The following is a 21981-nucleotide window of genomic DNA, read 5'->3' as shown; positions in this document are numbered from 1 at the left end:
TCTCTCTGGGCAGGTTTAAACGAGTTTCTTGTGACACCTGGAGCTTCACGCCCTTCTATCCCTCCCTCCTTCCATCCCTCCCCTCTGGCAGGAAAACCACCGGCCTCCACCCTGGCGCCGTCCCCACCGGTACCCAATCAATACCAACTTATTTCCTGTCCATTTGCTGAGGTCACGAAAATGGGACTCATTAATTATTTCTACTGGTGCAGCCTCAAGTGCGCTTCTGGCACGACAAGCGAAAGCCTTTTGTGACCTTTTTTCTTTCTGCTCCCGAATTTTGCTGGTGGTGGTGGTGGCGGCAGCAGCCGGCACATTCCTCTGTCGGGATGGGACTGCTGCCGGCACATTCCTCTGTCGGGATGGGACGATGAGATGACCAGAGGTGTGAGGGGTTGTGAGGCATCGTCGGTCTCCCTGCCAGGTTGCTTCCACCTGTGGAGGGAGAGACGCTCCACCCGGAGCGGCAGGTCAGGGAAACCTGGTCACGGCGCAGACGATGTTGGCCAAGGCATCCCTGGCCTCGGAGGGAGGGAAATGCTCTAGCGCTGCCAGTGCTCTGTTTCCGTGGCAGCGGCAGAGGTCGATGGCAGAAGTCACACCTTTTCCAGCCTTGATCGCTTCCTGCAGCTGTCAGAAAACACAAGCACAATGGATAGGGGTGGTTCAGCAGTAGCAGCGCCAGCACGCACAACTATCTCTGGGAGTACAGGGCTTCCACCCCCCTTCCGAGGTAAAGGCAAAACCGAAGCCATCAGACAAAGCTCTTAAATCCTCTCAGCTGCTCTATTTGGCTCTCAACTACAGCTAAACTGTGCACAATTTAAACTACATCACCCATTACTTCATCACCTGAGAGATACTGGCTCTCCAAAGTGCACACTTAAATTAAAAAAAAAATTAAAGTTTTTAAATGTCTGGGAATTTCATACCTCAGCCACTGCCTGAGAGCTTTTGTTCAGAACTGGCAAACCAGCCGCTCATTCATACTCTTGTTTTCTGCAGTCAAAACCTGCATTTCATGAACACCCATCTTATCACCTGTTTTGGGAAACCAGCATAGGATGACACACGTTGAATGCGCATCTTTTGTAATACAAGTTTCTATTTATAGACCATGTGATTACATGTGTCAGAGTGGACAAAAGGAAATTGTGTCAGTAAAATGTGTTAAACTATCATACTGAGCTACATCCACGCAAACTCCTCCTTCTCACTAAGGCTATGGAATTTGACAAAGGCTTGGTGATGCACCATACGAGAAAAAAAATATTTTCATGGAATAACAGACATTTCAGGGCAAACTAGGTTAAATTTCTTATGAAATAACACAAAAATTACAAACAAAACATGTTTTTTTCCCAGTACCTTAGCAGAAGCTCTAAACAGCAAACACTCTTATTAAGGGCTTTTTTATTTTTAGTTATTATTTTTTCTTGAACAGCATCACGAGATGGCCACAAAACATGGTTACATTTTCCACTCTAAAATACAGGTGTTCCCAGACCAACTCTAGCCTGATGCCTCATGCCAGAGCCTGGGAATCAAGGCCAGGTGGATCTCTGGGATTTGATTATTCCAAAAGCATTAAAGCATTTCATGATCTTTAATGTGCCCCACCTGCCTTTCACAGCCATATTACTTCACTGTACCAGCTTTTAAAAGAGAGGCTTTTCTTGCACATAGGTATCTACAGTAACAAACTATACAAGGTTTTATAAGTCATGTTTTCCACCAATACAAAGCTCATTGCTTAGTTTAAAAATACACCAGTATGACCTTACCTATCTAATTAAAATCATGTAAAAATAAAAAAACCCTGAGATATGACCAAATGGAAAGTCACTGCTTTCTATACACACTTGCATTCACACAGAATGAATGACACTTCTTATCTGAATACAAACTGGAGTGGATTCATTATCTGTATTTAAAGATGAAATTAGCTGAAAGTATATTACAGCACTTGAGTGTTCAAGTCCCAGTTCATAAAAATTTTATTCTCACTTCAGTTAGAATCTTCCTGCACTGTGTGCTGGAAAGGAACTTGCCCTGAGGCGTAAATGCATTGCACAGCTAATTCCACATGTCTTCTAATGAATGAGAATCAGCCGCATATTCACGGCTCTGCAGCAAAGGTGGGGATAAGTGAGATGAGGCGTGCTAGCAGCGTGAAAAGGTGTCTCTTCCCCTTTCTTTGAGGCACAACCTTGCGAGATAGCAGAACCCACACATCTTGAAGCAAACTCTGCTGATTTGCTAAAGCTTATTAAAAAGGATTAGCACGCCTTCTAATACTCATGTAAGTATATATTGGGATGTAAACAGCAAAGAAAATAGCTCCTAGAAAGTCTTCAATTTGGTCAAAGGTCAGAGGAGCTTAGCTTAGGCATATGTATGATTGCACATATGTACCATGACTTAGTCAAAACAGCACAATCTAGAAAGGAGGAGAATCCTAACACAAGGACGCAATCCATTTACACGCTTGTCATGAGTAAGCCCTTAGAAACACATACTGCTTTGAAGCCAATACAATTGCAAAGCTCGTGTCAAACTATACTCAGAGGAATCACTATACAAAAAATCAGACTAATTCGCTATTGAATGTTTCCAAGCAAAGTTCAAGGAAGGTCAAAACAAAAAATACCTAATCCTATGGCAGCTCCTTCCTCAGCTTTTCAGTTAAAGATTATTGTATGAAATGAACGATTTACAGTCCTCAAAAATTTACCTGTTTTATATTCCATTTGCAGAAGTGGCTGGTCAACTCATATGAGCATACACAGAGGCAAAGCAGTCTGAACTAACCAGACTGCATGCTACCTCTATCCCAGCTGGCGTTGTAAAAGCAAAAAGGAAGTACAAATTTGGCATTTGGTAGTAGGATAGTTATTAGAGAAATACAGGAAATAACTCCATAGGAAAAAAAGCTTCAGTAGCTCTGCTATATGCAAAACCCCCCTAATTTAAGACTTTAGTTGTATTCTCCATTGCATTACAGTTACACTTTCAGACTCTCTCAAATTTTGACCTTCAATAGTTTTATGTAATGAACTTCACAAACTAAGAACATAGAATAAAAAAACAATGTATCCAGAATAGAGGTATTATTTTAAAACTTCATTTGGATAGAAGCAGCTGATTTCTGCAGCAAATACCCAGAAAAGCAAAATTAACTGCTTTTATTTGTTATTTTATAAACTTTAATTAAGCTGCTTCATTAATTTCTTTGAAATAAAGGAGTCTGTTCTTTTAGTCTCTACTTACACGGTATCATTTTGTGCATATTTCCACTCGTAGGAACAATTTAATCCATGCAACCTTCTTCAGAATGATATTCAGTAATTAAAACCAAATACAAGTCAAAATACAGATTGCTTAGCTATACTTTTCTCCTGTTGAACTGCGAGATATGCTGGAATACTCCATTCTTATTTGTAAGCTTTTGTTCAGACTATGGGCACTAGAGCCCTACTTTGTTCTAAAGGTGCTGAGACACCAAAAAAATAACCAACTGGTGATTAGTTATTTAAATTCAGCTTATAGAGTAGTCTTGCAATAGCACAGCCAAGTTTAAACTCAGATGAGAAGTGATCTCCTCCCCAGTATCTCAGCACAGTTTTCTTCAGCATCTTCTGTTTTCCTCAACACATTCAGATACTGACCAGGTTTGACAGTTTTGCCTCATACACATGAAGCTCAGAACCCAAAGTTTTACCTCTGAATGTTGTCCTATGACTCTAAGAACTAAAAAACCCAGCACCATCATAATCTTCAGTGTCTTAAGATAATGAAAAAAACCTGTGCTGCCTAGATCATACGATACATAAAATTGTAGTGGATTCACATTTCTGCTCCTACTTTGAAGCACTAATGTTTAGAAGTCTTTTATTAAGTATTTCTGCACATTCATAAGGGATATTCTGCATTTGGATTAAGAATCTTGATAGGGTCTACACAGCTTTTAGAGTCTACAGGTTTGTTACAAATATTAAAAAAGTAATTAAATGGTGATGTTGAAACTCAAAACAACTGCTAGTTTCACATAGGGTACATAAGTACATCCAAAAGAATCTGCCCCTTACCAGGCTTGACCACAGTCCACTAGATTCAAATCAATGACCAACACACACCACCACGCTATTTTTCTGGTGTTTTCAGCTACACTCCTTTTCCTTCACAGTTAGACACACTTTTTTTTTTCTTGAAGTAGTGTGTCCTTAAAGCAAAGATCATAAACCACTTCTCGGGCTGTTTTAGCAAGTGTATTCAGCAAGCAACTACTGCCCCTATTTGGGGCTGTTGGGACCGAGTCTGGAGTGCTGTGCCCAATTTTGGGCTTCCCATTGAGTGAAAGACATTGCCGCGCTACAGCAAGTGCAGTGGGAGGCTATCCAGATGATATGGGCCTGGAGCAGTACATGCTCTGCAAGAAAATGCTGGAATTGTTTAGTTCAGCTGTAAGAAGAGAAGGCTGTTACTACTGTCCCAACTACCTCATGCACCAGGAGCCAGAACTGGGCTCTTCTCAGAAGTGTACAAGGAAGGGATGAGAGGTAATGGGCACAGGTTGCAGCATGGAAAATGCTGATTAGACCCAAGGAAATTCTTTTCCATCAGGAGGGGGGTCAAGCACTGGAACAGGCTGTTCAGGTTGGCTGTGCAATCTCTGTCCTTGCAGATACTCAAAAGTTAACTGAGCAAACCCATATGGGCTCTGCTTTGAGCGAGGGGCTGGACCAGACAACCCTCAGAGGTCCCTTCAAACTTAGATTATTGTATGATTCTGTAAATAAAGTAGAGTTCAAAGTACTATGTTTCCCAGTCCATTTGTTTCAAAAAGGCAAAGAGATGATTTCTCATCCGTTCCACAGCAGTTAAGTATTTGCCTTTCAGACCAACTGCTCTGGATTGCTGTTGCACAGAACGGCTGGTCTGAGGGCAGCAAGAGGTCAAAGGGACAAGCTAAGAACTGCTGGATTTTGAAGACTGAAGAATTAAAGGAGTCAAAAACTAAGCAGGTGTTCAAGTACAAAGACAACTAATTTCAAATTCTCTCTGTTGAGACATTTCTGCCTCACTAGCCAAAGGAAAGAAGATTCCTTTCAGACAGTGCTACATGTAGGGAACAACAAATTGGGGGCAGAGAGATTGGTGAGTACTTTGGCTGTACTAGACTTTATGTGTAATAGGAGAATGAGAACACTGAAATTCCTAATTCTTTTTTGCAATAGTCAAACTTAGGATTAATTATTTCAGTGGCAAGATATCAACAAGTAACTTCAGAATTTTTTTATGTTGTTATTTTAGAAGAATGATCCTAAACCAGCTTAATTTATTATATAATGAAATCTTCAAACATCATGCATTTTCTCTCATCTTGAAGTGAGCTAAAACATTCTACATTTTTGCAGTGCACAGTATTTGCTGAAATAAAAAACCCCAAACCCCAAAATCTAAATTGATCTGTGGCTGAGTGACTGAATAACGCTATAAGTGTATGTAGTGTTTTGCACTGGCTTTTCTAAATTTGTTTTCTCCTTTGTGGGAACAGCCTGCTCGATACGTACTGGTGCTTTAGACTGCTGAAATGCTACTTCAAAAAGGTATGACCTGTTTCACAGGTAGTAGATTAATTTTGTCAATTTTTTTCCATTCTTTTCTAAGTACTTTGGAATGTTTCAGCAACCACTCTTGGAGTTTTTGTGGCTGGACATAGGCTTGTGCTCTACGTTCTCAAAATGGGCTGGACAATCACTTATTTGCATCACTTTGTGATGTCATAAGATTTTAATTTTTTTTTTTTTAAATCTTTGTTGGCTACATGCAGCGTATGTCAGCTGGAACTGGGGCAGTATTTATCCAATATTTTCTTAGAAATTTCTTCTGTACAAAGGTAAATAAATGCATCTTCAAAGGGCTCAGACACTTTGCAGAAACTTCCATAAGTAGAGAAGGATTTATTTTCCTTACTCATCTGACAAACAGAAGAATTTTTTTTTTACTTCAAACTAAAACCCACACTCTAAATAGGATGAGACCAAATCTGATGAGGGTTGCCCCCAAGAGCAGAGGAAAGATGGCCTGCTTACAAGGAGCACTGCTGTTTACACTTCTTATACTACACTTTGCCAAAAAATTATAAGTCATCCTGAGAGACTGAGTGATTATACAGACTCTTTGTTATTTTAGAAGAGATACCAACTCATCTTCCTTAGGCCTTTCCATGTCTTTCACACTGAACTTTTGAACAAGACCCACTAGCTTTTAAGTCTAAACAATGGTACTTGTGATGACTTTTTACCAAAAAGCATAACTTCCTTAAATCCCATTAATGCAAATAGTGACTGGTAACGTCATCTTAGCGTACATAAGCAATCAACTTCATATTTATGTTAAAAAATATGATGGTTATTTGCTTTAGTGAAACAAAAGTTGTGCTGGACTCTCATAGCAAAGAGGTGGGAAAATACCCACTGACTACAAAGATGCAACTGATTGTTGACACTGGATGTACACTGTGAAGGAGCAAGGTTCAGGATGGGAACAGTTCCCAGGCATGGAGAAAAGCATACAGCAATTGGCAGGACTTTATTATATGGACCTTACAGTTATCATATGGACTTTACTGTTATTATGTGGTTTCATTGTATTCACACTACACAGTGCACAACCTGGTCGTGCCCAGGCTTGCCATGAGTTTGCCTGCTCCCTGCTTCCTCCACTCCTCCCCCTTTTGTCCATGTCCCTATCTTGGTTTGTTCCCCTGCTTGTCTGTCTCATGCTCCGCCCTATGTTCTGGCCCTTTCCCCGCCCAAGCTGACAAAAGACAGGGTGCACACGTGAATAGGGCATTCTACTTGCACCCTTCCTCGTGTCCGATCCCCTCTTCGGACCGCGGCAGTACACCTTGACAATTCCGACATTAATTCCAAAAAATAAGAAAATTGCTTCATCTGAATGGTTTTGGTTGCTTTTGTAATATTACTAACACATCTAAAAAATCCCATCTTCATTAAATCACTGACACTGGTTTTTCATTATATGTAACAAAAAGATCTAATGGCAGAGGTTGCTCCAAAACAAACAAGACAAATCTTCATGGAAAACGAACACAGCTCAAAAGCACCTACAAACAACCACCCTCTGTTTTTAACTCTTTGCTGCATTTCAGGAGCAAGAGAGTGAATAGTCTACGGCCTACAGTCCCATGACACATCTCATGATAATTCTCTGGCATTTAAACAAAACCATGGGACTACTGTCATTTACACCATGGGGCTGCACTGCAGCAGGATGAATGCACTCACCGTGGTGGTCAGCAGTGAAGTGGGGAAGGGCAGTCATGCACCTCTTGCTAACACAACTGGATGGTACTGTGTTAGTGTTATTTATTAGCTGCATGACAGTAGGCTACCACTGAGAAAGCTCCTTTTTCCCAAATGTGACCTTTCCCATCTTTTTTCTCTTTCCTGCCAAATGGGAAATGCTCTTCCAGCACTGTACAAACTCTGCTCCCTGTGTTGGTGTCATGTACAATATTTCATACATATAATATTTCATATACAAATCAAGAAAGTATGTCACAGCATACTACATAGTATTTCCCATGCCAGTTTGCCTCTATAACAGACAGCAGAGCAAACAGACAGGGCTACAGTTAAAAAAAAAAAAAAGTTTTCCTACATCCCCTTTCACTTAATTTATCTTTTCTGAATATTGCATTTAGAAAAATAACAAATCCTTGCATAGAATACTCATTGGCTGCAAAACCCAGGATTAACTTCTTTATTTAGTGTAATCTTACAATTTTTCTAGAGCCTTGGCCAGAAAACAAGAATTATTCCTGGCTTTCTCACTTCTGCTACTAGTTGTCCCTTTTTTACACTCATTTAACAAATCTGTATAATGCCAAGCACCATTAAGGCCTTGACTTTAGAGAAGTTTTAAATCAATATTATCAAACGGTAACAAATTGATAATCTCAATTTGTTGTTTCAGAATTACACATCTTATCTTACATGCAAAGTAGATGTAAAATGGGTAAAAGCTTTTTGACTTTAAAAAGTCGGAGATATTTGCCACATACAAATAAGGGTGACAGGAAAGTTGCTGTTTCTTTCAATGACACACATGAATTTTGTCCCTGCCATACATTGGTACTTTCCCTTTTGTTATCTGAGAAACCCCACTAAAACAGCTGAAATTACTTTTTCATCTCTGTAAGAGACTTTCAAACACCACAATGATCTATCAATAATTTGCCTGGATGTGGTGTGATGGTGTAGGAAAAAACAGAGTGAAACATTCAGATACTAATGTGATTAAATACATGCAGAAACAGACCTTAATCCTTTTGTGATAGCAAAGTCCTTCTGATAAAAAGACTGAGCAAAGCTGGGAGAAAAAAATAATAAATATTTGCAGAACATAGTGAGCTTATTGACATGACAGTCTCAGACCTAATGAAATTCATACAAAGTATTTCACTTCTACATTTGTGTCAGAGACCTCACTAAACTTGCTAGGACAATGCAGATCTTTTTGTCCGTGAAAGAAATCATGGATACCATTTTAATATAATATGCATCAGAAGAACAATTTGAAATTCTTAATTAGTCTCAAAATTGAGATATTTTGGAGACTCAGTGAGATACAAGCCCCCCGATTTGATTAGGAATGTTAAAGTAATTCTAGCAACTGAATAGAAAGATGAGAAAGGACTGTGATGCTGAGAAGAAGAGACTGAGCAATGTGCAAAACACAAGGAGAAAAGGCAACACAGCAAAGAGCGAAAGAATAAATACTACTTTGTACTGCACACGCTCTCTACGTACTGGCCAAGTTACTCTGCTGGGGTGACCTACAGGTTACTGAGTTCATTTAGCGTGGATGTAACTAATGACAACTTTTATATTAAACAAAGAAACATAGAAAAGAAGGATTTGGCATCACAGATTTAAAACTGACGTCTACAAAAACCAAAGTTGATTACTGTTTGAGTTCACAAAAACCATTTAGAATTTTTCACTATAGTTATTAAACTCATAATAGCTGTGCTTGTGCAAGAGATAATTACCTGAAGCTAATAAAAATCATGTGCTTTCTGCCAGAAGTCAGTTGCTCAAAATGCAAAACTCAAAGGGTTTTTTTTCCCTTCCTTACCTTTTATTCAAGTGTCCAAATTGCCTAAGCATATTATAAGTTTTTAAATTTCATGTGTAGGATCCAAGATATGAAATAATTTCAGTCAAAATAGAGAATACACTGACAAACGTTTAATTTAGTAAAGCAATTTTAGATGCTTTTCTTCGCCCCTCTTTTTTTTAAAGTACGGAAGTGACATTTTATGGATCACAGTTGTAACAATTAAAAGGAGAAAACCCCTTCTGGACTTACAAAAGCAAGTGGCCTGGCTTAAACATTCACAGAAGTGTCTCACAGACATATTTGAAGAATAAATTTAGTGCTCTCAGTGGTGATTTAGAAAAAAGAAAACTGATACAACTGTAGAGAAAAACCTAAAAGCACAATGATTTCAAGTAGCAAGGTAAGGTTAAGATCCTTTTTAAGTTCTAAGAGGAAGGACAGAGTTCTTCTAATAATCCAAATCACAATTTTTCTTAATACAGAATAATTTAAATAATCTGACCTGTACTTGTGTGTTAGCCTTCCATACTAGCAGCAATCAGTCAGAGCTGTAACACACTTCAGGCCCCAGTTCAAGAAGCAATTCTCAATCATGCATGTGGCTCAATAATTTATATATTATTTCCCACTGATGCTGGAGATAACTGACTGGGCCTTCACAATCTACTTAAGGCTCAGAACAAGTCAGGCTCATGCTCAGTGAGTTGGGGACACAATGTCATCATCCGTCTCTACCACAACCATGCTGTGCTCAAATATTTAACCAGGGGAACCTTCTCAGCCATCTCCTGCAGCTCTCTAAGAGCTTTAGGGTGTCCCAGCTACTTCCAGCTACTTAGTCAGGTCTGCCTTTATTATAGAGGAGTAGCAACTACAGTGGTGACTTAGCTAAAAGTTGTAATGGGGACTGGAAGAAACACAAATTATTATGAAATGTGTATGTATATTTTTTAATAGATAGCTTGGAACTGAGGCAAGATTAAAAAAAAATTAGCAGCATACTCTACCAAAATAGAGAGACCAGTGATAGGATCTAACCTGCAAATGACTCTAAGAAAAAAAGACAGAAAAAGCCATCAGAATCCTGGTTTCAAAACCAAGTTTGGGGAAGTAAATAGGAGAAATAACAGCAAAAATGATTATTCAATGTCTACTAATTATTACATTACTATTATTAAACACATTATTAAAATTCTATCATTAAATAGCTACACTTGATAGTTACAGTACAGCTGTTACTGGCTTTTTAAAATCAAGAAATGGCATGAGGCATTTTTCTCCCTTCATATACACATGCACAAATTATAGCCTAACTTTGATAAGGAAGTTTCCTTCAATTGTCAAGAATATCCTTGAAAATAGTTAAAAAATATTAAAAATTAATTATAAATGTAATTTACCAACCTTTTTGTAGTTCATTATGTTTCCTTTTCCTTGTGCCTTAAAAAGAAAGAGATTTTATATAAGACATCATATACTACAAACTAGAGTTGCAAGAATAAAGAATGCAATTAAAAGAGCTACTACTTTAAACATAACCGACTTTCTTTAGGAATCTGATACAGAAAACCTTAAAATACAACTAAATGTGTTACCAGCTTATACAACATGGTTCTTTTTCAGATGAGAGCTGCAGATACTTAATGTAATTTTTAGGCTTTTTTACTATGACTTGCAGTTAAACATTTGTTGAATCCAAAATGTTTTGGTCTTAAGAGATCTTGCTGTTTGCATTTATTAATCTCTCCCATGAGATTTTGAAATAAGCTATACTCCATATCAGCAATAACAGGACTTATTTTCTTAAAAGAGAACTCTGTATATCTATAGTGATTTGCACTAGGTAATAGTCTAGAGCTTTCGAAAGGGGATGTTGGATGCTGTCAGCGCTCTTACACCTGGGTTAGAAGTGCTTTTTGGTTTAGAATTGTATTTAAGCATCAGCATCACTCTTTTAGTGAGAGAGAGAGAGACATACAACCTGTAACTCCTAATACTTTCAGAAAGAAATATGAATAAACTTTACATTTCTTCTTGCCCAGATGCAGGCAAGTATACAGTAGACCCTGAGACAGCTCAGTTACTTAGAGCATGGTGCTAATAACACCCAAGGTTGTGGGTTTGATCCCCGTACAGGCCATTCACTTAAGAGTTGGACTCTATAATCCTTGTGGGTCCCTTCCAACTCGGAATACATTGATCCTGATGAATATTTACAGAGATCCAACTTCCTCAATTTTGTTACAGGATGATGTAGACAAGAAGATGTCTTTCTCACTCAGTGGCACCGCTCTGACAGAACCAGAGCATTCCCGCTTAACCACTCTGAAAGCCCTTCCCTGAGGTCAGATCCAGTGTCATTATCACTTCATTCAACCACAGCTCTTCTTTTTTCAGGCACATTAAAGAAAAAAAATCACCTGTTTCTTTCCCTCTAGCTTCCACAACAAAAGATCACAAATCTCAGTTTTCCTGGAATGTGCCTCCTGAAAAGATGTAGTTTAGGACCACTACCCCTCCATGTCCTCTGTGGGCACTTGAGAGATCAGCCAAAAGGAGCAGACCAACAGGCACAAGGAGAAGAGCTGAGGCCCACACTGAAGAGCAACACTACGTGGCAAGCACAGCTTTAAAGAGATGTTGCCAAGATGGCACAGATTTGGAAAATAAATTAATTTTTGTACAGGAGGAAAAATAAAATAGAGAAAAGAACCCTCGAGAGACTAAACAAACGGAAAATGAAGGAAAACAGTAGATAACAGAGCTGATTCCTCTGAAGGAGAAAGGTGACTGATCCACCAAATCTCTTTGCTTCTCTCTTTAATCTTCTCAAGAGGCAGCTTTTCCAGAATGCATATTAAGAAAACAGCCTGATAGAACTTGGGAGTAGCAAAACTACTGCCAATAACTGCTTCCTTATTTGTGTATTCCCATCACTTTGATTTGCCAACTTTTATTCACCCGGTTGGATCTTTCAGCTTCTTCAAAATATATCTAGTAGTTATATTGTATATCAGTACACACCAGAAGCATGTTCCTTAACAAGTTATTGGTTATATGCAGATTCACACTGCAGCAGAGAATCTGACAACATTTTTTTGGAAGATGTTTTTTGGTCTCAGCAATACCAGAAGAGGTGTCCTCACCCTGCCTTCCCCTGCTCTTATTACCAACAACAAGAATATTTCTGTGATCTGTTTCTGTCAAGCATTCAAGTCAATGGCAGTTGTGCTTCTCCAAGCAGCAACCTTACCCAATCTGTCTCTTAAGCCTTCTTTACTACAACTGCATAGCTGTACTAACTTTGCTTTTTACTTTTTTTTTTGTTTTTTACCCTCACAGTAGTTTGACTCTGACTTTTTCTGACCCTCATCTCAGACACATAGAACTTTTTTACCTTTTACATCAGACTTGCTCAACCGGTTAAGCTTCTGACGTGGACTGAGTGGACTGCATGTGCTTTAGCTATTTAAACCATACAAATGACATTGCGCAAGAGGGTGGCTTATGAGCACTGCCAATATGATGAAGTCTCTGGTTTGAGTGCTTGGCCAACACCGAATGTCACATAGTGAAAGTGACTATGGATGACATCTCAAAGAGCTTGTAGTTAATGAAAGATAATTTTCCTTTCTAAACCAACACAAGTGAAGAAAGGCTCCTGAGCGAGATATTCTATGTTGTAGTGAGTAGTTAGCTGAGTAGTATAGTAAATACCATGTATAAAGTATACATATGTATATGTATAAATGTATGAAGTAGCAGTAGATAGGAAATACTTCCGCATAGTACATGTCACTTTGCACCCCAGCTTCCTTCACAAAGAACTGCTTCGTTGTTTCTATAATGCCCATTTTTGGTATGGAAATTTAGTAAGCAGACAGACAGCACTCCTGGAGTCCTGCAACCTCCTCCAGATTCTGCAGATGGGAAATTGTTTCAAAGCTTTTATACACCGTGCTGTGGAAATACCATTATTCTCCAACTGCAATAATCCAAATCCATTTACATTCAACTCACATATGGGCCTTGTGTTGTGACTGTAGGATTCCAAAATTCTTTGTCATGCATTGTGAACTACCAGCCCCTAACTTCAAAATGACAATAGGTTTGCTTCACTTTAAGATTCCCCAACTCCATACCACTGTACAGCTGTAGATTCTGCATATACTTCCCAGAATTTTACTGCTGAAGAGACTATGCCCCTTGCTTTCATTATGTGAAGGTAGGCTGCAACCTGGCCATCATGAATGCAGAATGAGGCAAAGGTTCAGACTCCATGCCCTGTACCCAAGAGTCTTGCTTTTAAACCAGCAAGGAAAGGAGCCATTCAGCCAACACATCTTGAATGAACATGCTTGCACAGAGCCAACTTCTTATTGAAGGCAGCAGCCTTTTTAACAAAAAATCCATGTAACTACAAGCAGGAATTTCCAAATGGCAGTCACGACTGTTGTTGAGACAGACAAAACATGTCCAATTGATGAGTGTTTAATTTTGGCCATTTTAGCGCTTTCCCTTCCTTTCCCTTCTTGCTGCCTTCTACAGTTACCTATTTGTGTTTCAGAAACACCAAAGAAGCTATTCATGGACCTGATTCCTGCTGTGGTACAAGACAGCTACCACGTAGCTATCTTATTGCCTTCCTCATCTAAGGGTTAGAGGAAAAAAATAGCTGAATAAGAAAACAAAGAATAAGGATATCAGATAGCTAGATCTCACAAATATTTTGTAGCAGTCTAAAAGCCAAGTCCCCCAAATCTTTCTCCCTTCATCCAAAATTAGTGCTCCCAGAGTCAAGTTGGCAGAAGGAAACATGTACCTACCTTTCAAGCACTGTGATTGTTGAAGTTCTTTGCTTTAAGTTGCCAGTGAAAGTAGCTTTAAACTAAGATGTGGGACAGCACAAGTGTTGCAGAGGAACAGACATAAGCTCCACATAAATGAATCTGTTTGTTACACTGACACACAGAAGTTTGACAGAGCTTGACTGTCAGGTCCCTAGATTTCCCCCACCTCTTGAAAGCATGGAAGAGAGAGATAGTAAGCATTGGAGAGCATAGGTAAACCTGTTGTTAATTTCTAAGTTTCTTTGAAGATTAAAAGTACAGATAGGAAGAGATAAACAGCAAAACCAGGAAATTCTAAACGATGCTTTAATTTACCTCTCTAATCTGCTTAATCCATGCCTCCCTTCCAAGGAATTCCTGATGAAGGATTGCAGGAGCAGAATTCAAACTGAAGGCCATTGTGTCACTCGAACTTTCTTTAACAAATGGTTGAAGGTCTGAATGTAGCTGAAAGAGAAGAACACATTTCTTCAGTTCCAAGGAACAGTCTACATATCCACCCACGCACCAAACTGAGGTCCATATCCTGATTCTACACCTACTAAGCACTTTCTGCTTTGACACTTGTACTTTGTTTGCACTTTTTCAAGTTTGAGGGAGAGACAGAAAGATGTTGTGAAACCACTGCAGTGGTGGAAAGCCATGGTAAAGAGAAGCATGTATAGAGTCTGCAAAGACATGGGTAAAGGACAGCTTACAGAGCTGGGCAAGCCATAGGACATAGCCATGTAGGAAGCTGTGGAGTGTCAGGAAACATGAAAAATATAAATGATCCAGTCTTTGCTGGGAAGAAGATCAGTTTTTAATCTGTGTAGGGTAATACATTCTACTTTACAGTACCTGAGGAAGCCGATGCAGTATGACCTTCCTTCTGACAAAGGAAATGCTACATAGCTAGGAGCTTTCTATGAAAATTATGCAATCCTTTATACACAACTATGTGTCAATAGTGAATACATTAATATTAAAGCATTCACAAAACATTAAGGCTATAGCTGCACTACAAGCAATTTTCTGGTAGAATTGTACCTAGTAATAGCATACAGTGGCATTTCTATGGCAGTAAAACTGTGTTTTATGAAACCACTTCCTTCTCCTGTAGGAACTAGAAACTATCTAAATCAACTCTGCTGAAGTACATGAGAGGCCTGTCTGCCTGTTTCAAGCTACGGCTAACTTTGCAAGTGGTGCAGTACAACAGGAACAGATCTTTAGGGCAAAACAAGAGTGCCAAGGATCTGAGTTCCCCACTGTCTGTTTTCCTTTGGACTAGCTGTAGCTGCAGACTGAAAGTCTTCTAGTGGAGGTCAGAAACCTTCTGTGGGAAATCCTACTACTGTAAAGGTGTGGGCTGCTCCTGTCCAGATCTGGTGGCCTCCCTCCTTATTCTCAAGCTGCCCCCTCTGGAAGTTACCTCCACAGCAGGTTATTCAGAAGGGAATGCAAGCAGGTCCTTCTGCCACTGCAGCTCGTGCCTCAGCCCACGTGCTGCTGCAGGCAGTTGAGCCTCACAGTACAAATCTCTGCATGGTGGCAGTCAAGATCCAACACATCATGTACAGACTGGGAAACAAGAGGCTGGAGATCAGCACTGTGGAAAGGGACCTGGGTGTTCTACGGCAAGTTGAATATGAGTCAGCAGTACCCTGGCAGCCAGGAGGGTCAACCGTGCCCAGGGGGGCATCAGGCAAAGCATCACCAGCTGGTCAAAGGAGGTGATTGTCCCGCTCTGCTCTGCAGTGGTGCAGCCTCATGTTGAATAGTGTATGCAGTTTTGGGCATCACAACATCAGAAAGACATAAAGCTATTAGAGAGATTCCAAAGGTGGGCAACGAAGACGGTGAAAAGCCTTGAGGGGAAGCCGCGTGAGAAGCGGCTGAGGTCACTTGGTCTGTTCAGCCTGAAGGAGAGGAGACCTCATTGCAGTCTACAACTTCCTCATGAGGGGAAGTGGAGGTGCAGGCACTGATCTCTTCTGTCTGGCAATCAGTGACAGGACTCAAGGGAATGTCCTGAAGGGGAGGTTTAAATTGGATTTTATGGAATGGTTCTTCACCCACAGAGTGGTTGGGCACTGGAGCAGGATCCTCAGGGAAGTGGTCGTGGCACCAAGCCTGACAGAGTTCAAGATGTGTTTGGACAATGCTCTCAGGCACATGGTAGTATTCTGGAGGTTGTTCTGTGCAGAGCCAGGAGTTAGACTCAGTGATCCTTGTGAGTCCCTTCCAGCTCAGGAAGCTATGACATGCTTCCTTCTGCAACTTTTGCTACTGGGATTGTGGCTTTAGGAAGAATGTAGGAGCATGTAAGGCAAAGTTTTAAGCTGCTGCAGAAAGATGTGCTAGAGGGACATTAACAGAAGCTTGAATGTAATGAGTTACTTTGCCAGGAGTGTGATTTTGCCAGTTCACAAGCACTGTTCATACCAGCAGTTTCCGCAAACATCTTCACACCAGGCAGCAGTTAAATCTCTCAACAATGACCTGTTGGCAAAAGTCTACAGCATAATGGCAGTATATAACAGAGCTCAAGATCAACACATCTTACAAGCCTTGCTGTATTTAAGATCTCAGAACTTAAGGAAAAAGCATACCTTATGACTCATAGACATATGCTTCCCATACTGAAATGCCACGTCCTGAATCTCAGTGCTGTGCTTTGCTAGCTCCATTGCAGCCTGGCAGCTCTTTGCCAGCAAGGCACTATGTGACAGGAAAACCTGCTCCTTCCACCGAGATATGCCAATATCATCTGTAAGACAGTTCTCCTGAAAATGAAACAAAGACTAACATGAAAATACCAAAACACACCAAAACTGCAGATGTGTCAGCTCACAGACATGAACAGTGTGGCACAGGTGAGTAATGTGGTAAGTAACAAAACAAACAAAACTCTGGGTGCCATGATGTCAAATAAAGATAGGTAGTTTTTAGGGATGGTTAGAGAAAAGTATCAGAATAAATATACTGGCAACATTAATAGCTAACTACATCCCTCATGAGGGACCGGGGAGTTAAAAAAACACAAACAAAACTCCAAAACAACAATAACAAAACAAATCCCAAAAGTAAAACCCCCCAGAGTACACCTACACTTCAGCCCCTTACCAGTTACCAAGAACCAATAATCCCAAACAAACTTGAGAAGTCCCTACAATTTCTCCTTTGTGGTCAAGAAAAAAATGCATTACAAAAGGTATTAAATATCCTTATAGACTGCATTGGAAAAATGAAGGGCTGCAATGGATGACTTGTACCTCTTCTACTCCCATATTAAGGATGGGGAATGACTGAATGTATTAACGTTGCGATTTAGGAATGTCAGGTATTAACTTTCTCAGGGGCTGACAGAGATCTCAATGATGCCTCTATTGAACTTTATCACCTTGACTATAAGGTCAGAAATGGTCAACCATTCTCAAAACCTTTTATATCCAAAATATTAATTTGGATTACTTTTCACAAAGTATTTTTTAATTAACACAAATAAAATACTTTCTCCCCAAACCCAAATTCAACTGCCATTTCTTAGACTTATAAGGTGTTAATATAGCACTATTTCACTAATGGGTCTTCAAAGATAGACATGACTTTCATCTGTCTCACATACATGATACTGTCACACCTTTAGGTACTCTCTAAAGAGAGGAAAAAACAAAAGACCAAAACCTGAAAAGACCACAGTTGTTTTACATAGAAAAAAATAAAATTAGCAATGAGAAGCAACAGAAAAAAAATTTCAAGCATATAAATTTTGTAGTTTTTCAGTTCAGCTAAATCTGTAGCATACATTAAGCCAAAAGATATTCTTTAAAAGAGTAATAAAAAAAACCCTTTTATATAACAAGCTTTTTCCCTCAAAGTGATGTCAATTAAATTAGAAATGAGCAAGAAGTAATTCTGTGTGACCCTATAGTTTTCTAGCAAGGTATTATCTGTCATGAAATCAGTAACAAATGAAATAGAATCCATCCGTTCAGCTCTAATTTTCCTCCCTTATGGATATCACCCAGAAGTGCTCTGTTACAAGGGAGAGGATAATTTGAGACTAATGGAAGAAGTAGGAGAATTCTGCAACGCCAAGTAACACAGAGCTGTATCAAAATGTCTTTGCTTTCAGACATACTATTAAGTTATACAAGGAAAGTGAAGAACAGAGAAACCACATGTTTGCTATTATGCATATGACAACTTACAAAGTCAAGCCTAAACTTTCCTACTGTATTTTTGTTTTAATATCTTAACTCATCCCAGAGCATCTGCAAATTCCCATGACTGGCAAAATGTCAAAATGAGCATTTAATTCAAGTAGTTCCGCATATATCAAGTCTCTTTTTTCCACTCAGATATAGATCAATTTATTTGAAATTTAAAATCGGGAGTTCTTGGAAGACGAAACACAATCTTTTCCTTAACAACCAATCTGCTCAGTGAAAAAACAGTGTTTACTAAAATTCGCTGGATGATATTGAAAATTGGCAGTGATTTTTATAATCATTTGTTTTGAATCCAAATAAGACAAAAATACTCTAGAAAAGTACCCGGAAACAATTTTGAAGTTAAAAAAAAATATCTTTCAGAAGACCCCTAACTTGAAAATATTTGCTTGCTGGAGCCTTTAAGCAGCAAGAAAAATGCAGACATTATCAAATATCAGCTACGGGAACTGAAGAAGCTTAAACAATTATTGCAACTCAACATATACAAGGAAATTAATTCTATGATTTGTTACAAAATTATATTCTTATACAAGTTTGAATTTCATAACCGGATTGACAATGATGGCACAAAAAGTTACTGTCCACTAGATGAACATCATGTAGAAGCTTCAAGCATCTAAAATGCGCATCTAACTTAAAAAAAAAAAAAAGGCAAGAATTGGACACATATTTGAAGATACAGTATTGGAATCTTAAAAAACATAACTACTGTAAATCCCTGGGTTACAGAAACAAGCCAGTTGTAAAAAGGTACTATGTCCATATGGATGTGCCTTAGCATATGAACTTGTATGACAGAATAGAGCCGATTTTAATCACAGAACCTCTTATGACCACACCCCCCTAAATCTTCTGTTGCTTAAGAAGGCAGACACAACCTTTCCTCAGCAAAGTTTTTCAAATATGTAATTTTTTCCCAATATGAACTCATATTGTACACAGAGTGTCCACACTACATTCATACAAAGGTATGTAGGACAAGATCTAAACACTATTGTAAAAACATCAAGGGAAAACCAAAACTAGTTCTAGATTGCAAAAGCTGTAAAATCTGACATCATGACAGTGCTTACTACTTTTAGAGAAATTTTCACTGCTTTTTAAGCTTTGTTTTCTTTTGTCAGCATTGGGTATAAAAGTGGACATTAACATGCTCAGAAGACTCCTTAGTCCTTCATATAAAAGCCTTTTCTAACTCAAATTAATTCCAGTTGTAGTTGACAGTGCTCAGACAATTGATTAACTAATGCCTGGGATCTCATTCACAAGTTCTGTTACCCAGAAATTGGTCCAGATCACAACCATTCCTGATGCTGTCTGGGTGGCAGAAGCTGGAAGAAGGGAGCCAAACCCTTCACCATCACCTGAAGAAAACAGCCAACTCCAGATACAGTTTGCACAATGTCAGCATGGGGATACAGGGAAGATATACAAATCCAACTCTGTCAATCATCATTTCCTATGGGAAATAAAGAACAGCTGAGGGTGCTCCTATTTTACTATCAGCAATGTCGGTTACTGTTTTGTTAGAAATTGTCTAGTTGAGATTTTTTTTTTAATTAAGCTACTTCCATAATTTTAAACTGTGTTTGAAACAATCCTCTCAGGAAACAAAAAACTTTTAGAAAATGAAACTGCAGGACAAAATATGCAAACATAACCATCAGGAAGGGCAGCTTTTAGCAAGGGCAACAAAGATCCCCAATACAAAAGCAGCACTTAACTCAGTCTGATTTATCACACCAAAGAAGATGCTCATATGTGGTTCAGCTGAAAACATATTAAGGAAACATGCATGAAAAACCTGTCTTCAAAGTGCAAAAACCCATTTGCAAAACCAGGAAGAAGTAGAAGTCAGAGACTCTTTGATGTAAAACTTCAGCTACAGTTTATAAGGGAAAACTTAATTTATTTCCATACCATGGCAGCTCTTTCTTAGCCATCTGCTGTTGCACAAAATGATTGAAATGTCTGAATCACTTATATCAAACTTTAGTTTAGTTCTCAATGGGCAAATAATCTGCAGAAACACACGGAAATAATTTTAAATTGCATATTCAAGTTTTAAATTAGGTAGTTCAAGGACTTCTATTTTACATAAATAAAATCCAATGCAACTGTGAATCATTCTACCAGTAGCAAGACCCTGCAAAACATCTTGCACATGGTTCACATAAACTTTCAACAGATGTATTCATGCTTGCTGAACACGACAGGGCATGTTTTATTGGTCTATTAATACACGTCTTCACTGCTTTTGGAGGAACAAGGGTGTCTGTAAATAAGTCAACAAAGCGTGCCACCAACTACTTCTATCATGACACCAAAAAAAACCCACATGACTTAAAAAAATTTTAAAAACTTATAATAAATTTAAATCTCTTCACATCTGTTATTTTAAATCTCTCTGGAAAAGCTTAGTATTTAAAAGAAAAAAGCAGTAAACAAACAGTGTTGGCCTTCTTCCTAGCTATGCTTTTTTCCCCTCTGACACATTTATCCATTCTTTTCACAGATGCTCTCTACTCAAATTCCATATTTTATCCTTCCCTTTTGTCTTGCAACAGAAGCATTTGTTTAAAAAAAGTGAAAACTCTGACTGCTGCACTGCTAAAAGGTGATTTATATTGCATTTGGTTTACTTCCTTTGGTAAAATTATAAACTAATCCTTAACTTTTAACACACTCATAGCAGTCCAGTTGATGGACATGTGCAGTATTCCAAAACATTACTTCTCAAAGCAGGGCTGGTGACCAAACATCAAAGAACTGGTACCACTCGCTACATGTAGTCTGTCCTTCCCCAGAAAACACATTTATTAGAAATACCTATTAATTCAATATTTGATAAAATGAGTACTTCCCACTAATGTATTTCTTTTTAAACTTGTTTTACATATTAATTGTGCACAATTTTCACACTATTGCATCAAAAACACCAAACAGCTTTTCTGGTCATCAGTGGAACACGATGGAAATGGTTTTGTCTTACATAATATCCCATTCTGACACTAACAGGAGTTCTGGCAATGCACAGTTAGCATCAGCTAGATACTCTGGAGATGAGAAAAAAAAGAAACCAAAAACCAACCAAGTGATTTCCCATGAGAGTCCCTAAGTTTTAAGATTGCAAGAATGGTCCGGCAGGTAAAGCACAAGAGTCAAGACTCAAGTCCCACTCTTGATTCCGCAGTTTGACCTTGAACTTCCCTGTATATCTTGTCCTTGTTCAGTGGACTGACAAGGATATTAAAGTAACCTTCATTAATATTTGTGAAATGATCCGGAATATTAAAACATAATATTTTTTAAAGTACAACAGTACTCTCTGAGTTAGCAAACATTTTAGAAGCCTTCAGTCTCCTAAAAGTTGGAAACAGAGACTCAGAGTAATGGGTTTTTTTTCTGCTAAAAATAGATGCCACAATCAAGACTGAAGGCCAGATAAGACAACTTTGACCTTTTCATTCACTAAGGCACAAATTTTTACTCCCAAATTAGACCTAGATTCAGGAAAGGCAGATGGGACTGGGCAGAATGTCCTTTACTTGCAGAATTTTGGCCTAAGATGGAATTTAGAGCACTGAGCTGTAAAGGTTTATCATATCACCCCTTTCTGCTCCAACTCACAGTCCAAAATATTAGCTTAATATTGATAATGCAACATCTTAACTTACAGCAGATGTTTATTTACTTTGAACATGACTGACAACCTCAACCTCGAGGCTCTGTCAAAGCCTCCACCTTGTAGTTTGAAC

General features: G+C 38.8%; 1 protein-coding gene and 1 long non-coding RNA gene across 2 annotated transcripts in view; one reads left to right on the top strand and one right to left on the bottom strand.

Annotated features, from left to right (window-relative positions):
- Positions 1 to 348: 348 nt before the first annotated feature.
- The window catches only part of PDSS2 (decaprenyl diphosphate synthase subunit 2), a 112287-nt gene continuing 90654 nt past the window's right edge, over positions 349 to 21981 (bottom strand). Inside the window, exons 5-8 of the mRNA XM_027693894.1 lie at positions 16598 to 16771; positions 14319 to 14450; positions 10558 to 10593; positions 349 to 630 (exon numbers count right to left, since the gene is read on the bottom strand). Coding sequence (XP_027549695.1) covers positions 472 to 630; positions 10558 to 10593; positions 14319 to 14450; positions 16598 to 16771 — 501 coding nt within the window. The 3' untranslated portion in view covers positions 349 to 471. The remainder of the gene's footprint in view (positions 631 to 10557; positions 10594 to 14318; positions 14451 to 16597; positions 16772 to 21981) is intronic.
- LOC113972613 lies at positions 1396 to 11853 on the top strand. The gene is made up of 2 exons (XR_003535946.1): positions 1396 to 2302; positions 11592 to 11853. It is a non-coding gene; the product is annotated as an uncharacterized LOC113972613 (long non-coding RNA).

Source organism: Neopelma chrysocephalum, unplaced genomic scaffold (genome assembly GCF_003984885.1).
Source record: "Neopelma chrysocephalum unplaced genomic scaffold, ASM398488v2 Primary Assembly neopelma1_23, whole genome shotgun sequence".
NCBI lineage: Eukaryota > Metazoa > Chordata > Aves > Passeriformes > Pipridae > Neopelma > Neopelma chrysocephalum.
Note: the sequence above shows the minus strand (reverse complement) of the source record. Positions and strands in the feature narration are given on the sequence as shown.